This window comes from Eucalyptus grandis, chromosome 10 (genome assembly GCF_016545825.1).
Source record: "Eucalyptus grandis isolate ANBG69807.140 chromosome 10, ASM1654582v1, whole genome shotgun sequence".
In the NCBI taxonomy this organism is placed as follows: Eukaryota; Viridiplantae; Streptophyta; class Magnoliopsida; order Myrtales; family Myrtaceae; genus Eucalyptus; species Eucalyptus grandis.
The window spans coordinates 1,308,908-1,328,202 of NC_052621.1; the positions used below are offsets into that span (position 1 = coordinate 1,308,908).

Here is a 19,295-nt window from a genome sequence, read left to right on the forward strand (position 1 = left end):
CAACTCCCTCGACCATGTCGCCGGTTGGGGATGCTGTCCTCCGGAACACCAACTTCGGGAGTTCGAGTTCTCGAACGGCACGGCTGTGAGCATGATCCATGGAGGGGCAGCGGTGGGGGGGGGGTGATCGAAGGAGGGAGAGCGGGACCGAGGGAGAGGGTGAGAGTGACAGTGAAGATGGAGGTGAAGTCGAGCGAGCTTGCAGTAGACATCGACGAGAGCAGGAGCCTAGCCAGCGACGTCGGCTCAAATATAGCACGAGCACGAGCGCCGGAGAGAGCAAAGGTGAGGTAACCTGAAATTTTGAATTTACGGAAGGAAGGGAGAGGAGAGGCGTGAAGAAAGAAGAGGGTCTGCAGAGGGAAAGACAACCTGCAGAAAAAAAAACTATCGTCGTCCCTTTTGTTGTAGCTACAAGACTGAAAATTTTTCAAAATGGCGCCTCATTTCTTGTCCAGTCAGTCCAGCTTGTGGACCCCACGAGGACACGTGTCGCCTTCCTACCACCTTATTATTTGCCACGCTGGATCTTATTTACCACGCTGAAACATGAAGAGTACCCAATATTTTCTCCTTAATGTCTACGAAAAAGGAATTGCCACCCATATCCATATAATGACATGTCATATCTGTATACCAACCATTATGCCAGCCGGCTGTCCAATCGTCATGCCCCCCACAAGAGTCACACGAGTATAGGCAGCCTTTAAGAGGCAGTACATCAATTGTAGTCAAATAATGGGCCGTGGAGATAAAGTCGGAGCAAAACAATGAAAAACCCACGCTCGCTAGCAAGGGAAAGGTAAGTGCTTCACTTTCATGTGCTTGTTTCGATTCGTACTCAAACACCAAGCCTAGCGGTACCACCATCATGGCACACCACCAACATTGTTCGGAGTCCGCCATAGCAGGTTCTAAAGAACATGATCGGGAGGCCATTGATGAACTCATTGCTTCACTTCCCCGGAGGAAAGGCGCGGTTCGTCCTTTCCAATGCCTTTACCAAAACTTTTGGTGCCCAATCTTCGCAGTTCCCAAAGTGATCGCATTTCAGCGACACTTCGAAACCAAACACAGCGACATTGTCCTGGCCTCTCTTCCCAAGTCAGGGACTACCTGGCTAAAGGCCCTGGTGTTCTCTGTTGTTAACCGCTCCCGCTTCGACATCTCCAACACGCCTTTGCTAACTTCGAACCCTCATGAACTCGTCCCTTTCTTCGAGTTCCAGCAGTACGGAAGCAGTCCGAGGCCCAACCTTGGTGGCCTGGTGGAGCCAAGGCTTTTCGCAACGCACATCCCTTACCCCTCCTTGCCGGAGTGTATCAAGCGGTTAGACTGTCGGATCATTTACATCTGCCGGAACCCATTGGACATGATGGTTTCATCTTGGCACTTCTACGTCCAGATGGCACGGTCGGAGAACCAGCCGGAGTGGTCCTTGGAAGAGCATTTCGAGATCTATTGCCAAGGGAAACTATCATTCGGGCCCTTTAGGGATCACATGATGGGATATTGGAAGAAGAGCTTGGAGAGACCGCACAAGGTGTTGCTCCTCAGGTATGAGGACTTGAAGGAGGATATTGTAGGACAGCTGAAGAGGGTGGCCGAGTTTGTGGGTCTTCCCTTCACTAAGGAGGAAGAGGAGGGAGGTGTGATCGAAGAGATAGCCAAAATGTGTAGCTTAAAGACCCTCAAGGACTTGGAGGTCAACAAATCCGGCAAAGTAGCCTTGACGATCGAGTTCGAGAAGAGAAGCTTTTTTAGGAAAGGGGAGGTGGGTGATTGGGTTAACCATCTAACTCCTTCCATGGTGGATCGCCTCAATAGCATCATCCAAGAAAAGATGAGCCCCTTTGGGTTGGAATTCAAAACGTGTTGAGCGTTAAATACTTTCACTTTCTCTACTTGTGTCACTAGAAATAAGTGAAATTAATAATGGATCTACAATCTTCCTTATTGGTGTAGTATAGAGAACTCAAGAACCCTTGACTTTTCTGTCGCAAGAGACGAAACAAGTATTTGATGCTGGTCAGGTGTGAAGAAAAAAAAGAGGCATCGGTAGCATCGGTAGACTACGTCTGATGCTGTAAACTATTCCTCTCCTATAATAGTTGCCTATATTGTCTATGTGTTCAGTCAATTAGAGATCATGTATTCACAAATTTACTATTAATTCATCAGCTTTTCAAAAAAGTAATCCAATATTATTCGTGGTCTCGTATGATTTCTCATACACACGCACACAAATACTAATCCGTCTTTTTGTTTCTCCTTAATCTTCGATTAATTCATTATCTCCTAAATCATAAGCAAAGGATCAAACAATTCCCCTTATTTCTTTTTAGATCTAAAGTTTGAATTATATCGGGCTACTTCTTTCAAGTAAGGTAGAAGACACTTCAATGACAAAATAAATAATTGCGCTATTGCTTTGCACTTTCATTTAATAACAATGAGGCATTTTCACATCATGATGATTTACATTCGCACATCACCTTGTGCATGATTCAACAACACGTGCTTCAATGAGAATTGCATACTCTCTTTCTCTATCTCATGTAAGCAACAAGATGGTGCTCTGATAGGGTTCAAATGTTCTGACTGTTATTAGGTTTTTTCGCTTTATTGGAGCTACCTACTTATATTTGTCTGACTTAACAAACCACTAAATGTAGCAACTCTATTTAGAATTGTCGAATTTTATTGGAGCTGTTACCCACTTTTATTCTGATTAAGTGACTAATAAGTTTTGCATTATCAATTCTTATTTGAGCTAGTTACTGTCATTTGTTTGGTTTGTTCAAATTATCATTTTTTTTCTTATTTTTGACCAAAACATATCTTATCATTTATAAATTTCTATTCACCATTTTCACCAAGATTTGCTACTATTATATGAGGATATCAATTTGTATTTAAGTGGTTAACTACTTAAAAAGAAAAAGGAAATAAAAGAAAGAAAAATTTAAAATTTAAAAATCAGAAAATTAAAAAAAAATCATCAAAATTATCAATGTCAGTGATTTCTAATCAAAGTTGATTGGAATGACAAAATTAACAAATTATTTAAAAAAGTATGATTAAATTAATACAATTGAAAGGTATAAGACTGAATTGGCAAGTTGTCAAAAAGTCTATGACTAAATTGACACAACTGGAAAATTTAAAAATGAATTGGCTGTCGTATAATAGGTTTATAATTTTTTGGACAATTTTCCCTACATAAAATGATTACGATCTGAACTGAATGTTGCAAAATCATTTAAGGGAACCTATTTCATAATTATCAATTTCTTGTGAATTCCCTAACCTAATGTGGATGGCCTGCTTTGGTCATATGTGAGATGTGGACTAACTTCGACCCAAGAAAGGTAGCTCATGGTATGTACCGCCCCAACAATATACAAAATGATCGGAAATTCTGGGGTTCCAATCAAATCCCATTATATATCATAAATCTGTTAATCATGAGAAACCAAAACGCGAGTCTTGTAGGATATAAAGTGGGTGCAGATATTAGAAATATACCAGGATAATGTATTATCTCTTAAAAGTAGGCCTAGAAAACTTATTTAGAATCCTTCCCACCTCTATTTCATGATAGAAACTCAAATCTTAGTAGCTCCACATATGTGGTCACCTCTTATTATATAAAACCAGAAATTGAGAGCCACGGGAGTTTATGCCTGAAGAAGACAAAACTCAAAAAAAAAAAAAAAAAGTTTCTTGACGACCGAAATAACTGAATTATGGATATGCCAATTTTGACTAAACATTTCTCATGAAGCACCGCGAGTCCCCTGAAGAAAGGCCTTCCAAATTAATACAATGCGTGAATCATGTGTTTGGTGCTATATGCGGTAAGAGTTTTACCTAGCACTATATTAAAATTGATGAAGGTGTGCACAAGAAATTGATAGAAATAACTTGCAATGAATCTATTAGGGGATTCGTCATTTTTTATGGGTGCTTCGAAGGTATGCGACGCCTATAAAGCAATGAAGTCACCACACTCTTTGTTACCCACATTCCTTACTCATCTATGTCGGAGAGCGTCAAGCAATCAGACCGCTGGATTATCTGTCGCAACCTATCTCAAATAATCTCCCTCTCATACATCGGGCTTAGATTGAGGCCAAGTCCAGACATATCGGTAATATGATTTTGATACTAGTGTTAGGTGGTCTTGGGAGCCAACACGATGGACATGATTTGCATGAACTTGGTACATTTCTGCCCACCCTATATCAGTTATTAGATCACATGGATCTCATGAGAAGCCAACAACATCTGCAAATGCCATGTGAATGAGGGAAGGTGAGCAGGAGGCCATTGATGAGCTGATTGCTTCACTTGCCCAAGGGAAAGTTCTAAATCTTCCTCCTCATTGCCTTTACCAAAACTTTTGGTGCCCGATCGTTGTGCTTCCTTACGTGGTCGCATTCTATAGGCATTTTGAGGCCAGAGACAAGGAAATTGTTGTGGCCTCTAAGTGTACAGAAGGATTGGTATGAATAACTAAAGAACCAACAAACAAGTGAAAGTTCGATTTAATAAGTACAAACTCGCACATTCTCCTAACCTTCAATAGGAACTAAAATAAACTTAAAAGTTTAAGCAAATGTGACCATCAAATGGGTCTATAATTGGTTACCAAAAAAAAGGGTCTAGAATCTTGTTCAAGCGCTCCCAAAAGAACGGGTAACATCAGAGGGGTCCCATTCGGCTTACTAATTTGCTAATTAAAGCAAACAATCCGGTCCTACCATAGATTAATAATACTTATACTTTTGGATGTAATGTATGGCTATGGTCGCTTTTTGATACAGACCCACCCATGGAACGTGCCCACGTTTTATGCACTTCCACTTGGGGTCTGCGATAAGGCTTTAATGCGCCAAATGCACGGTCCCCTTGCAAAGACATGAAAGTGGAATACCAGCTGGTTTTTAATCGTTCTGTCCTAGCCACCGGTTGGCTTTTTGACAGGTGATGGATCCCAATTCCAGTCTTGGCGACATCGAGACCCATGCAAAGATCAGCTGAGTTGTGGCAATCACGCTCAAGGTCCCTCCAATTGACAATGATATGTCCGTTTGTTTTGATTTTGTCGCCTGATATTACTACAGAATCGGGAAAGAAGATATCATGAACATGAACGTTGAAGATATAAATTTGGAGCATATGGTGGATTTTATTAGTTGGGTTGATGTAAAAATCACTCAATAATTTAAGATCGCGTTAAAAAAATTTCTAGGGACAAATGTCAAAGAAAAAACTGTTTTATGAAAGTTGAAGTAAAATCTCTCATGACACACTAAAACGAAAAATAAAATGTGGTAAATCTCAGGATAGAAAATTTCAGATTAAAGACAATATTGGTTATGTCCTGAATGTTTATTGTAAGTGCGATTTTAGTGATTTTAGCTCACATATGTGGAGAGCTGAAGGGAAAGGATGTGCTAAGTTTGCCATGGACATGTAAAGGCATGTATGAGTTTTAAGACATGTTTTGTAACCGTGGATATGTTTGGAAAAAATAAAATTACATGACAACAATGATCAATGGTCAGATTTTGCATCCGGCATCTGCGCTTCCATAAGGACACGTGTCACATATGCACAAATGCGTGAGACATGCGCGCATGCACAAAGGCAGCGACGCGTGCTTGCGCGTGGCAGTGCACGCCGACCACCTTCGCAGCGCGCAACTGCGCGTGGCCCCATCCGACTAACATCAAAGTGGTCCACCGCGGCCTCCTTCTCAACTCCCTCGACTGCGTCGCCGGTTGGGGAGGCCATCCTCCGGAACACTAATTTTAGGAGTTCGAGTCTCGAACGGCATGGCTGTGAGCGAAGGAGGGAGAGCGGTGTTGGGGAGGGGGTGGGTTGTTGGGGAGATCGAAGGAGGGAGAGCGGGACCAAGGGAGAGGGTGAGAGTGATGGTGAGTGAGGTCAAGCGAGTCCACAAATTATTGTGAAGTCCACTTTTTAAGAATTTGTGATTTATAATAAATTATTGTTATTTTCATAATAATAAAAATTATTATGCTAGTAAAGTCCTATACTAAACTATATGCCCAAGGATATCAGATTTAAGATGCGCTTGGCGTCCACGAAAAAGGAATCGTCGTACCAATCATTATGCCAGCCGGCTGTCCAGTCGTCACACCCCAGAAGAGTCATATGAGTATAGGCAGCCTTTAAGAGGCAGTACATCGATTGCAGTCAAATAATGGGCCGTGGAGATAAAGTCGGAGCAAAACAATGAAAAACCCACGCTCGCTAGCAAGGGAAAGGTAAGTGCTTCACTTTCATGTGCTTGTTTCGATTCGTACTCAAAACAACAAGCCTAGCTGAACCACCACCATAACACACCAGCAACTTTGTTCGCAGTCCGCCATAGCAGGTACTGAAGAGAATGATCGGGAGGAGATTGATGGACTCATTGCTTCACTTCCCCAAAGGAAAGGATCGGCTCGTCCTTTCCAATGCCTTTACCAAAACTTTTGGTGCCCCATCTTGGTGCTTCCCAAAGTGATCACGTTCCAGCGGCACTTTGAAGCCAAACACAAGGATGTTGTTTTGGCCTCTCAGCCCAAATCAGGGACCACCTGTGTTAAAATATGTATCGAGTTTAAGCCCAATACAAAAGTCTGGATATTTCAAATTAGATATTTTGCGAATATCCAAAATCGAGCAAAGAAGATCCGAAGATTAACTCCTCAAAAATCCAAATCTGCATTGGAGAGTTTGGCCGCTGAAGTAAGAAAGTTCAACATTGACTTGGACTTGAATTTTATTTAAAATATAAGGAGATATATTTTGGTTGAAATCAACAAGATTTATATTATTTTCTTCTTTTGTTTATCAAAGATGCAAATTTATACATTTCTTCAACAAGATTGGGTTAACCATCTCACTCCTTTCATGGTGGATCACCTCAATAGCATCATCCAAGAAAAGATGAGCCCCTTTGGGTTGTATTGAAGATACGCAAGAATATTTACAAGAATCATTCAGATATTATTGGATAAGTCGAGATCAATTCATATCGGATCTGATTTTGTATATTATATTGTTGCCTTTTTCTTTACATACAACTTGTACTATAATACACGTTCGCATCGTTGACACCTAAATTTTGGCGACCCATTTAGTCATTTATCGCATTAAAAAAATATGGGTTAATTTTATCCCTAAAATAAAATTAATTGCATAGCATATAGTTTTATGAGCATTTATTTTTTTATTCGCATTTACATTAGGTCAGTGACAAATGAGTTCGAATTGATTGTTCAGAATTTTAATTTGATGAGTTGGGTTAAGCCCACGAAAAGAACAAATCGGCTCAAGGCCATATCCTCGGAGAGATTTTACAAATTTATTTGTGCGAGATTTCAAATTTAAGAAATAATTCTCTTGCAATCTTGAATTATATCAAAAAAACAAATATTACGTTTGGAAAAGCAAATATTGTATTCGGAAAAAGGAATTTTCGTGGATATGGATTTGGAAAAATTAAAACCCTAACTTGTGGCATATAAATAGATTAATACGTGTAGGTTTTGAGGGGCTACACATTGATAGATACGGCCATTGAGAGATACGGGAGGGAGTGGAGAAAAGCTCGACGGTTTTGTCAAAAACCAGATCACAGAGAGAGAATCCTATTCGCATAACAAGAGGGAGAACTCGGCGGAGCGCTGGCGAGGTTTCGTTCAAGGAGAGAGCATAATCCATTACATCTAGTCCACATTTTCAAGGAGCCATCACAAAAAGGAGTCCCACATGCGGCCGCACCATCAAAAATACGCAGATCACTTCATCACATCATCAGTGCATCTCGTCATCCTCCTTGGCCACCTTACAAGCGATTTTAGCAATTTATTTCGAGGAGTACGCCCAACGCTCCACTGACCCGGTGACACTACTCAGCAAGCACCGACAATTCCTCTTTACCCTCGCAACAACAAATCATGGACCGGGCTGCACCTGCAGCTCCCTGCAACATGACGATGCTGTCCTGATATCTACCCACCGAGTCATGTGATGCCGGCTAGCATCCTGTGGCCAGCGACCTCGCATCAATCACGCTTGCACTTTTCCTTTGCAGGTTCTTGGCGACATCGGCGAGTCAGGATTCTTCTGGTCGGCAACTGGAGTCTTCCCACGCATACTACACACACGAGAGGATTAGAGAGATAGAGAGGGAAGGTCTCAACCGACCCTTGGCGGGGACCTTGCCGAACCCTACTCGAGACTTGACGTGGGTCACCCTCCCAACGTCGTTGCTGCTGATCCATCACAACGAGTTGCTCTTCGTACGGTGCTGATCACTCACCTGTTGCCCGGCGACATGTCTTGGTCCGCTAATCCACTCGCTATCGTTTGTGTCGCTGCCGAGGCTCGTTAATACTCGACCAGTTCTGAATCCACTGCTGGTCGAGTTTGCTTTGCTTTCCTCTTCATTGGATCCAACGAAGTCAACAGGACATTGGGTCCAATTTGGATTATTTGCAGATTTCTTTTTGTTGAGAAGAACAAAGTTCCTGGAGCCAGAATCCATCGGCGGTGGACATCCATCATCATTATTCATCGCAAGCTAACCCACTACCGATCTACCACCCGTTGATTGTGGTTCACAAGTTGCCAAATTTAAAAGTTGATATTTGAATTAGAGCCCATTGTGACGATCCACCGCTGGATGCTGTTGGTAATTTGTTTATAAAACAAATGAAAAGGTGCCTTGTCCCACATTGAAAAGATGTGTCTGCGCACGTGGACGAGATTTGGCACTAACCAACGATCATTATTTTTATTTATTGAAAATTCGGATTTATTTCTATAAAAATTTAATTATAAAGTCTTGTTAAAACAGTGCGATTGTTCACAAAAAGTTACAATTATTTTTTATTTATTTAATTCCGAATTTCTTATGTCTTTTCAACGTAACTTGTTCATTTTACAACCTTTCCCGAAAGGTTGTCTTTGTTCTTTTGCAATCTTTTTGAAGAGTTGTATTTATTCAAAAGACATATATAAGTACATTTGTTTTGAGATCAAATATATATCTTCTTTCATTTTTTTCATTTTCTTTCGAAAGAAACTATAGCTATTGTTTCTAATTGTTTCCCATGAGAGATCTTGGAGAAATATTAGAATTGCTATTTAGTATTCTTATTTAAGACTTTTTGTATCCTCGGAGGAAATTTGCCGGTGACCATTAGCAACATTGTGGGGCAAATAAATCCTTAAATAAAGTGATATCACGCCTCAAAATCTGACTTGAGTACTCTAAAGATCCGACTTCATTGTTCTACCCAATTCGAAGCCATATTTTCCTAACAGATGCAGCACGGTCTTCCAGTCCCAAGCATCAGCTAACGAGTATCCAGCATCCTCGGCAAGTCTCCCTGAAGGTTACGAGTTCCTGTCGAAGTTGCCATTGTCCCATGGTTTGTGGTCCTATCCAGCCACCATCCAACGCGTTCTAACTTGGAAGCATTATCCGCGTGATATTGTGAATTAGGTAAGAATTTTGATTAATTCGTTACTATTGCCCAATCCGTAGAATTGTGATGTTGTTTGGATATTTGATCAATATTGCCATATCCAAGAGATTTCTTGATCCCTCATAAATTAGGAAATTTTCCTAATTTCACAACGTACATATGATTGACGGTGACTCGCAATCGTACGGAAAAATCACCAATCTGATCTCACGCTCGAGATACGATTCATGATTTTATTTAAAATTGGTCAATATGATCTCATGCGTGAGATACGATTCGTCAATTTATTTCCAAAATTAAACGGCCATGGATGATATTTTGCTGGATTTATTGTCGTGCTGTTCTTGATGCCTTTATTTGTTTGCTCCTGTAAAAGAAAAGAGAAACATTTGAGTTATAGATTAGATGCAAGTTAGGATATTACTTGTTTTAGGGTTATTTTGCATGTCTAGAATAGGAAATTTATTTATTTCGAATTTCTTAAATAAAAAATACCAAAAACATAAATTTAGGATGTTAGATTTTCGTCTCACCAATTTAAATTATATGTTAATTATTTGCCAATCTTAATTTCGAATTTTATATAAAAACAAAAAAAAACAAAAATGATCATGCATGTGTCATATAGAATCGCACGCCATTGCATGTTAGAATTGCATGTTTATTAATTATAGATTTAGAGATTGCATGTTTTTTTCAGAAGAATAAAAATCATGTGTACATCATATAGAATTAGGTTCATGAAAATGCACGTCATTTAGTGATTGTTGTTAGGTCCATTTAATTGGAAATTGCCCGTCATTAGAATTAGGTCATTTAGTTATATTGCATTGCATATTGCATGTTTTCATTAAATAAGTGAAGAAAAAAATTGTGTGTTAATTAGAAATCATATCTAGGACTGTTGATGTGAATTCTGATCTAACAACACAGGTGCTTTTGTTGCTATGAGGTAAGTCCCGCAATTTATTTACTACTTTACTTGGGTGTTAAATTGGTGGATTGTGCACTCACATGATCATCTCACATGTTAGAAAAATAAATTTAAAATCAATTCAAGCTGCTTGCCAAACATTTTTCAAAATAAAAGAGAAAGGTACCGAAAGGGCGTTAGAGAAATCTAACGTAATCAAGTTCTCATATCTAAAATCTCTAGTTCGTAGAAGTAAAATAACGACTTACCATAAACTGATTAGTGGCGATTCCTAGATAAAATTCATTTGCATGTTAAGAAATTTAAACCTAAGTCGTGAATTGGTATGGGCTTAGAAGAGCCCGAGTTAAGTCCAAACTTAACAATCCATTAGCCAAACTCTAGATGGTTCACCCGAAAATTTGGTCGCGACATGTACATTGTGTTTTAGATACACAGAAATACAAAGAAGAAAATTCCCATTCGCTTTCTTTCTTTTCGTTTTCTTCCATCTTCTTTCATGGTATCGAGCGGGTTGTGCATCTATAATCCGTTTCTTCCGCTTTGTTTTTTCTCTTCTAGTCTTCCGGTTGCCTGTCGGAAGAATCAAGCGAACCTGCAAAAAAGCATTAGCACTCCGGCGCAGGAATCATCACTTTGAAGAGATTATATTGAAATAGACAAAGGAGAAGAAAAAGAGGGAGCTCACAATACCATCATGGCCGACGATCAACCTCATTTACCTGTGGATACAGCGACCTCAGAAGCACAAGATATAGTGCGAAACATCACAGGTCAAATTGATCAACCCACAATGGGGCATTTTTTTTTCTATGGCAACCCAATATGGGGCAACCCTCTTCGGGGGCTTCCTACCAGTGGGTACCGATGCCTATTTATTATGGAGGAAGTCCAAATATGCCATTTTCCGGAGGTCGACTCAAGACGGTCCACCAGCCACAAGCGGGGCAGTCCATTTAGAAACAATCGGGTCTTCCAATGCAGGCGAAAACCCTAACAGGTCAGGCAATTCTAATGTGGGAACTCGGGGCACTTTCAATCCAGGTCAGCAAGCAAATCCTTACCCGGGATTTCCACTCGGTTTCTTGCCGATCTCCTTGGCGGCCTTCTTGTCGCCCGTAACCCGCGACGCATTGTATGTCTCCAATTCCGACGGGCCGGAGTTACAGCTCATCAGCCACCCTCTCACGGGACTCGAAAACTACTCAAGCTGGGCACGAGAGTTTCACTGAGCGCTCATCACAAAGGACAAAGAAGGTTTTATCGACGGAACTATCTCGATTTTGACCAATGAAAAAATGGGGCGACGGTGAAAAAAATGCAATCAATTGGTGAGAACGTGGATAAGTAATTGCATCAATCCAGAAATCGCAGCAAGTTTACCTCTCACAAAAGATTCAAAAACAATTTGGGAGAATATTAGAGAGATGTACGAGAAACTCGATCGAGCGAAATTTTTTTTGTTTCACCAAGCCCTCAGCAAACTGAAGCATGGAAACATGTCAGTAACGACATGCTTCAACAAGTTTTCAGCTCTCTAGAATGAGCTAGAGGCGACAGAGGAGAGACTCGAAGGACCGGAGGCAACCCTCCAACAATACAAGGCAATGAAAGACCGAGAAAAAGCGACTCGTTTTTTGTTGATTCTCAATGAATCTTACCTTCATTTCAAATCGCAGATTCTAGCCATGGAACCAGCTCCTCCCCTTGGCCGAAATTTTCAGCTCGCGATGCGGGGAGGAAAATTAGCGGCTCATTGTGACCGACGACAAAACCTCTGAAACCCTAGCGCTGGCAGCAAGAATCGAGAAGGGGCAGAAAACCCTAGCCAAAGGGAAAGAGTCAATGTCACTAGGGTTCGCGGAGCCGAAGGGGTTTTTTAAGGGCTCTATGGACGGTCAAGATCAAGCCCAGCGATCGACGGTCCGAAAGGCGCGCGATACCCCGCTGATCTCGACGATGGAGATGCACTTGGGTCAAAGGCATCCAACAGTCCAAATTACCCGAGAAGTTATTGGCCGAATTTTAAAAATAAAGGAAAGTTATTTTGTGATTATTGCAAAGGCCCCATCACACAATTGAAAATTGTTGGAAATTACATGGGAGACCTGAAAGGAAGGGAAAAGAAATTTCAACAACAGCTTTTCAATCTGACAAGATCGCAGATGTCAATCAACCCATCACACATGGAGAGTATCGCAATTGATGCAGGCTTTGCAAAAATTGGAGGTTCCTAAAAGGGGCAGTAGCTTTATAGGTATTTTTCATTGTCTGATAAATAGTATATCAAGAAATGCATTGATTGTTGACTCGGGAGCAAGTGACCATATTGCCTGCAATAAGGAATTTTTTTTTATATTCATGAGGATTCAGCTAATCCTATTACTGTGCAACTACCAAATGGCAATATTACTCATGTCACTCTAACTGGGACTGTCACTCTTAGCCCACAAATTACTCTAAAAAATGTCCTCTATATTCCGGATTTCCAATTCAATCTTATCTTAGTGTCCAAAGCTTGTAAAGAAAATTCGTGCCAAATTTTTTTCAATGCTGATATCTGTCTATTTTGGGCCCTTTCGACTAGGAAACCGATGGGCTGGGGTAATCTCTCGAAGAATTATTTTTTTGGAAAAGTTCACCCAAAAATCTTGATTTACTCTCTTGTAATAAACAATCATTGTATAATTTGACTACCAATGATAAGCATTTCCTTTTGCATTCCAGATTGGGTCATAGTTCTTCATTTCCTTACCCTCAATGTCCCATTTGTCCACTTGCAAAACAATCACAAACACCTTTCCCATTAAGTAACAATCGTTCAAGTGATATTTTTTCCTTGCTGCATGTTGATGTCTGGGGACCATACCATACATTAAATCATGATGGATCTCGATTCTTTCTTACCATTGTGGACGATTACTCCAGAGCCACATGGCTTTTTCTCATGCAGACCAAGGGTCAAGTTCTGTTTCATTTAAAGACTTTCCTTTCCTTGTCAAAAACCCAATTTGGGAAAAATGTTAAAAAAAAATACAGACAGACAATGGAAGTGAATTCTTCAATCATGAATGTACTACTCTTTTCTCATCACAAGGGATATTACATGAGAGTACGTGCACCTATACACCACAACAAAATTGGGTGGTGGAACGGAAGCATCATCACCTGTTAGAAGTTGCACGGGCTTTAAAATTTCAAGCTTCTATTCCAGACAATTTTTGGGGAGATTGTGTGTTGATTGCAGCTTATTTAATAAATTGTATGCCAACTAAGGTTCTTGGTGGGCACACACCCTTCAAGTTACTATTTGGAAAAAAGCCAGATCTGACACATTTGAAGATTTTTGGATGTCTTTGCTACTCCACCATAGTAGGTCCTAGAGATAAAATGGGTCCTCGTGCTTGTCGCTGCGTATTTATGGGATATCCCAGTCTACATAAGGGATACAGAGTATTTGATCCTTCCACGGGAGAATTTTTGGTTAGTAGGGACATTTCGTTCCAGGAGCATATTTTTCCTTTTGCTTCTTCTACATTAGGGACGAATAGAGTTGATCATTTCCACACTCCTCACACAGAGGAGACTATGGAAGATCTAGACTATGTTCTCCTTTGCTCATCAGCAAATACAAGGCCATCTTCTATTTCAGCTGTGGACATGACACCCTCACTGGAAGTGACAGATCAACACCAGGAAGAAGTCGCTCCCCAGGATTCGAGTGTTGTTGACATTTCCGACAATAACTCACCACCAGAGAACAATGTGCCAAGGCAATCCAGACGTACCACATGTCCACCAACCTAGACCAAAGACTACATATGTGGGGTCAGGAATTCACCAGGTATTCTATTTCCAATTGCCTCCTATGTTTCCTTTGATAGACTTTCTCCAGAACATAGGTGTTGCATTACCCGTATTTCCGATGGGCGAGAACCATCGAGTTTTGGTGAGGCAAGTACTGATCCGCACTGGCAGAAAGCCATGGAGGTAGAGTTAAAAGCCTTAATGGATAATCAAACATGGGACCTTGTCCCACTACCTCCACATCGCAAAGCCATTGGATGCAAGTGGGTTTACAAGATCAAATATCATGCAGATGGATCTGTTGAGAGATACAAAGCCCAATTAGTGGCTAAAGGTTTCACACAACGGGAAGGTTTTGATTATCATGAAACCTTTTCTCCCGTAGCCAAAGATGTTACCGTCTGCTCATTTCTTTTCGTAGCGTCATTTCAGGACTGGTCATTGCATCAGATGGATGTCAATAATGTCTTCTTGCATGGCGATTTAGATGAGGAGATTTATATGGAAGTGCCACAAGGTTTACGGAGACAGGGGGAGAATAAAGTATAACGTCGCTACAAATCCTTGTATGGACTTAAGCAAGCTTCAAGATAGTGGTATGCAAAGTTTGATGAGTCATTGATAGCTACCAGTTTTCAACAATCCAAGTTTGATTAGGCCGTTTTCACATGGACTAAAGGTATTTCATCTATCTACTTGTTGATATATGTAGATGATATACTTATTATGGGCAATGATGAAGTAGCTATCAAAGGTTTCAAAGACTATTTGCATTTTACATTCCAAATTAAAGATCTAGGATCGCCAAAGTATTTTCTTAGAATTGAAATTGCACGATCAAACCAAGGGATTTCTCTCAGCCAGAGGAAGTTTGCACTGGAGATTATATCAGAAGCAGGTCTATCGGGATGTAAGCCAGCTGTAATTCCAATTGAGCAAAATATCAAGCTGACTACGGCAAATTATGATGCTCGCTTATCTCAAGAGACCGATCCTATACTCAAGGATCCATTGGGATATCAAAAGCTTGTTGGGAAGCTTATATATCTTACCATGACTAGGCCAGACATAAGTTATGCAGTCCAGACACTTAGTCAGTTTATGCACAAACCAAAGCAATCTCATATGAATGCAGCACTTAAAGTGGTAAAGTACTTGAAGAGTTGTCCAGGACTCGGGATTCTCCTTTCCAAGAAGTGCGATATGAGGATGACTGCATACTGTGATGCAAATTATGTGACTTATCCGATGAGTAGAAGATCCATAACCGGTTTATGTATTAAATTGGGGGATTCTTTACTTTTATGGAAGACAAAGAAGCAACCGACCGTTTCACTATCTTCGACAAAGGTAGAATATCGTGCCATGGCCAAAACCACTTGTGAAATAGTGTGGTTACGGGAATTGCTTCGAGATATTGGGGTACAAGTTACAGGACCGACCGGATTATTTTGTGACAGTGATGCAGTCCTCAAACTTGCGTCGAATCCTATTGTACACAAGAGAACAAAGCACATTGAAGTGGATTATCATTTCACTTGAGAAAAGATCCAACAAGGAATAATCGAGACACAAGGGATTGGAACAGAAGAACAACTAGCAGATGTCTTCACCAAGCCTTTATGTCAAAGACAGCATGCATATCTTTTGAGCAAGCTTAGCGTCTTGGATATCTACAAGCCACTAGCTTGAGGGGGAGTGTTGAAGATACGCAAGAATATTTACAAGAATCATTTAGATATTATTGGATAAGTCAAGATCAATTAATATCATATCTGATTTTGTATATTATATTGTTGCCTTTTTCTTTATATACAACTTGTACTATAATACACGTTCTGTACATTGTGGTTTAGATACACAGAAATACAAAGAAGAAAATTCCCATTCACTTTCTTTCTTTTCGTTTTCTTCCATCTTCTTTCAGGTTGGAATTCAAAACGTGTTGATCATTAAATACTTTCACTTTCTCTACGTGTCATTAGATTTAAGTGAAATTAATAATGGAAGGATCTGCAGTCTTCCTTATTATTGGTGTAGTATAGAGAACTCAAGAATCTTGACTTCTCTGTCGTGAGAGACGATACAAGTATTTGATGCCGATCAGCTGTAAGGAAAGGAAAAGAGAGTTATGTCCAAAAAGCTTATTTACAATCCTTCATACCTATATTTCTTGATGGAATCTCAGCTCTAGCAGCTCTGTGTATGTGGTCACTTCTTCACATATGCAAACCAGAATTTAAGAGCAAGTGGGTTGATGCCTGAAGAAGACCCAATTCAGATTGATCCTAATCAACTACTAAATTATGGATGTGTGCCAATTATGACCAAACCAGCTTGCTGATGAAGCACCTGCGAGTCCCCGAAGAAAGGCCTTGCAGATTATGGCAATGCAGAATCGTGCGTTTTACCTAGCATTATCTTTTTAATATTGATTAAGGGGCGCGCAGAAGAAACTTATAGAAGCAAACTTGAAAGGAATTGATTAAGGGATCCGTCATGTTTCACGTGTCTTTCGAGAGCGTGAAAAAAAATGAAGACCAAACCCTCACTGCGACAAGTTAAACGACTTAGGTGTCTCTCATGTTTATGTATGTTTCACGCTCAAACCATGGTGCATGCCCAACAGTTATTGCCATGGAACCTGGAGAATGTGAGCAGGAAGCCATGGTACATGTCTCTCATGTACTGTACGATCTTGCTCTCACCAACTCTCAACATCTAAAAATTGAAAAGAAAATGAGAGCAACTCGCTTGATGCTTTATGAAGACACAACTGAAATTAATCGTAATCAATCACTCAACAATTAATCATGGATACGTAAGATGTGAACGAGGATCGGATCACACCAATGACTAAACAAGCTTGCTAGACAAAGCTCTTCCAAATCGTTAAATGGAAAAGTTTGGCAAAACGAAACAATTTCCCGCTATGGTAATTTTGTAATGGTGTTTTCTTTAGTAAACTCGTGTGAATAACAACCTGTTCAACAAGTTCATCAATGGTAATTTGCTAACAATTGGAACAACCTACAAAAATCGTGTGTGACAAGCTATCAATTTTTTTGTTCCAGGAATTTGTCTCGAAAGAAAAACTACGTGTTAAAAATAGTAACTTACCGGTAAAATAAGATCTTAATATTGTAGATCCATTTATGAGGTCGTTAGTTACAAGCAGGGTAAGGAATGCACAAATTTTGAAGAAATTTTAATGTTTAAAAAAAATCCCGATATAAGTAGTAATCCGTGATAAAAATTAGTATCTTACCAATATAGGTTTCGTTTACTAGTTGGTAAGTTACCAACAAATTAAAGAATTTCTTATTGTAACATAACATTGAAGTTGGTACTCTTGTAATGAAATAAGCAACTTACTACCCGTTTTACTAGTAAGTTAGAGGTATTTACTAACACCAAATTAAACTGTAAATTATCCAACTTCTAAGAAATTTTCTATTGGAAGTAAAACCTTACCATTGAAGTTAGTAAGGTACCCGACAAATTAGTGACTCGATATACTAGTGTGTAGCCTTGCCTTTTGGCTAGTGAATTACTAACCAAGTAAGGAGATGACCCAATCTCATGACTTTCCCTGAACCAAGGATGTTCTCCACACACGTTCCTTGCCCATGCTTGCTGAATCCATCAAGCGATCGAATTGCCACTTTTGACCCCAAAAAGGAAAAAGGAGGAAGAAGAGGAAGAAGTAGACGACAACTCAAATCAAACCCAATCAATTACTCAATTAAATGTATGCCAATGACTCAACCAGCATGCTAACGAAGCACCTGGGGGTCCCTCAAAGAAACGTGAATCCTATTGAGACTGATTAAGGGGCATGCACAAGAAGTCAACAGACATAGTTTGCATGAAGGCAGTCCATTTGGGGCCACTTCATTTTAATCATTAAATCGTATGGATCTCATGAGGCTCATAAATTGTTGTCTCGACCAATTTTTTCGAGTGTGAACCACCTAGGATTTGGCTAATGGACTACTAAGTATAACTTAGTTCGGGCTCTCCCAAGCCCATACCAATTCGCGACTTAGGTTCAAGTTCTTAACATGCAAATGATATTCAGTTAGGAGTCGCCACTAATCTATTTTTGGTAGGTCGATTAGAAACCCAAGTAAAGTAACGAGAGATTTACTTTACTCCTATGAACCAGAGATTTATGAGTTCAGGGACTTAGTTACGCTAAATTTCTCTAACGCCCTTTCGTACCTTTCTCTTTTATTTTGAAAAATGTTTGGCAGGCAACTTGAATTGATTTTAAATCTATTTCCCTAACATGTGAGACGATAATGCGGGTGCGCAAACCACCAATTTAACACCCAGATAAACAGTGAATAAATTGCAAACTTACCTCAAAGCAATGAAAGTATCTGCGTTGTTAGATCAAAATTCACATCAACAGTCCTAAATATGACTTCTAATTAACACACAATTTCTTTTTTTTCACTTAATTAATGAGAATCATGCTTTATGCAGTGCATGCCACTAATTTAACATGAAATGATATGACATGGCAAAATGACTTAACTATATGACCTAAGCAATATGACATAAATAAGCATGATCCGAAGCATGAGATGGATTTATTCTAAAAATATTTTTTGTCTTTTCCATGAGATTCGAAATTAAAGAAATGCAACACTTAAATATGCAATCTAAATTAATCTAATGACTGACAATTTCTAATTAAATGAACCTAACAAAAATCACTAAATGACGTGCATTGTATGAACCTAATTCTATATGATGCGCACATGGTTTTTATTTTCTTGATAAGCATGCGATCTATGCAATGACGTGCAAAGAATGCCTTAATTCTAATTTTTCTTTTTCTTTTATGCAATTCGAAATTAAAATTGCCAAATAATTAAACGTGCAATTCAAATTTAAAACTAACATCCTAAATGAATACATTTTTTTTCTTATTTAAGGAATTCGAAGTAAATAAATTTCTTATTCTAAACATGCAAAATAACCCTAATAACAAGTAATATCCTAACATGCATTTAACCTAACTCAAATAT

General features: G+C 39.6%; 1 protein-coding gene across 1 annotated transcript; it reads left to right on the forward strand.

The window, feature by feature from the left end:
- The first annotated feature begins 696 nt into the window (after positions 1–696).
- LOC104420949 (cytosolic sulfotransferase 15) lies at positions 697–16,205 on the forward strand. Its single transcript, XM_039303442.1, has 3 exons — positions 697–1,843; positions 6,967–6,980; positions 16,184–16,205. Exons 1-3 carry the CDS (start codon positions 872–874, stop codon positions 16,203–16,205), a joined length of 1,008 nt encoding a protein of 335 aa, XP_039159376.1. The 5' UTR covers positions 697–871.
- Positions 16,206–19,295: the final 3,090 nt, after the last annotated feature.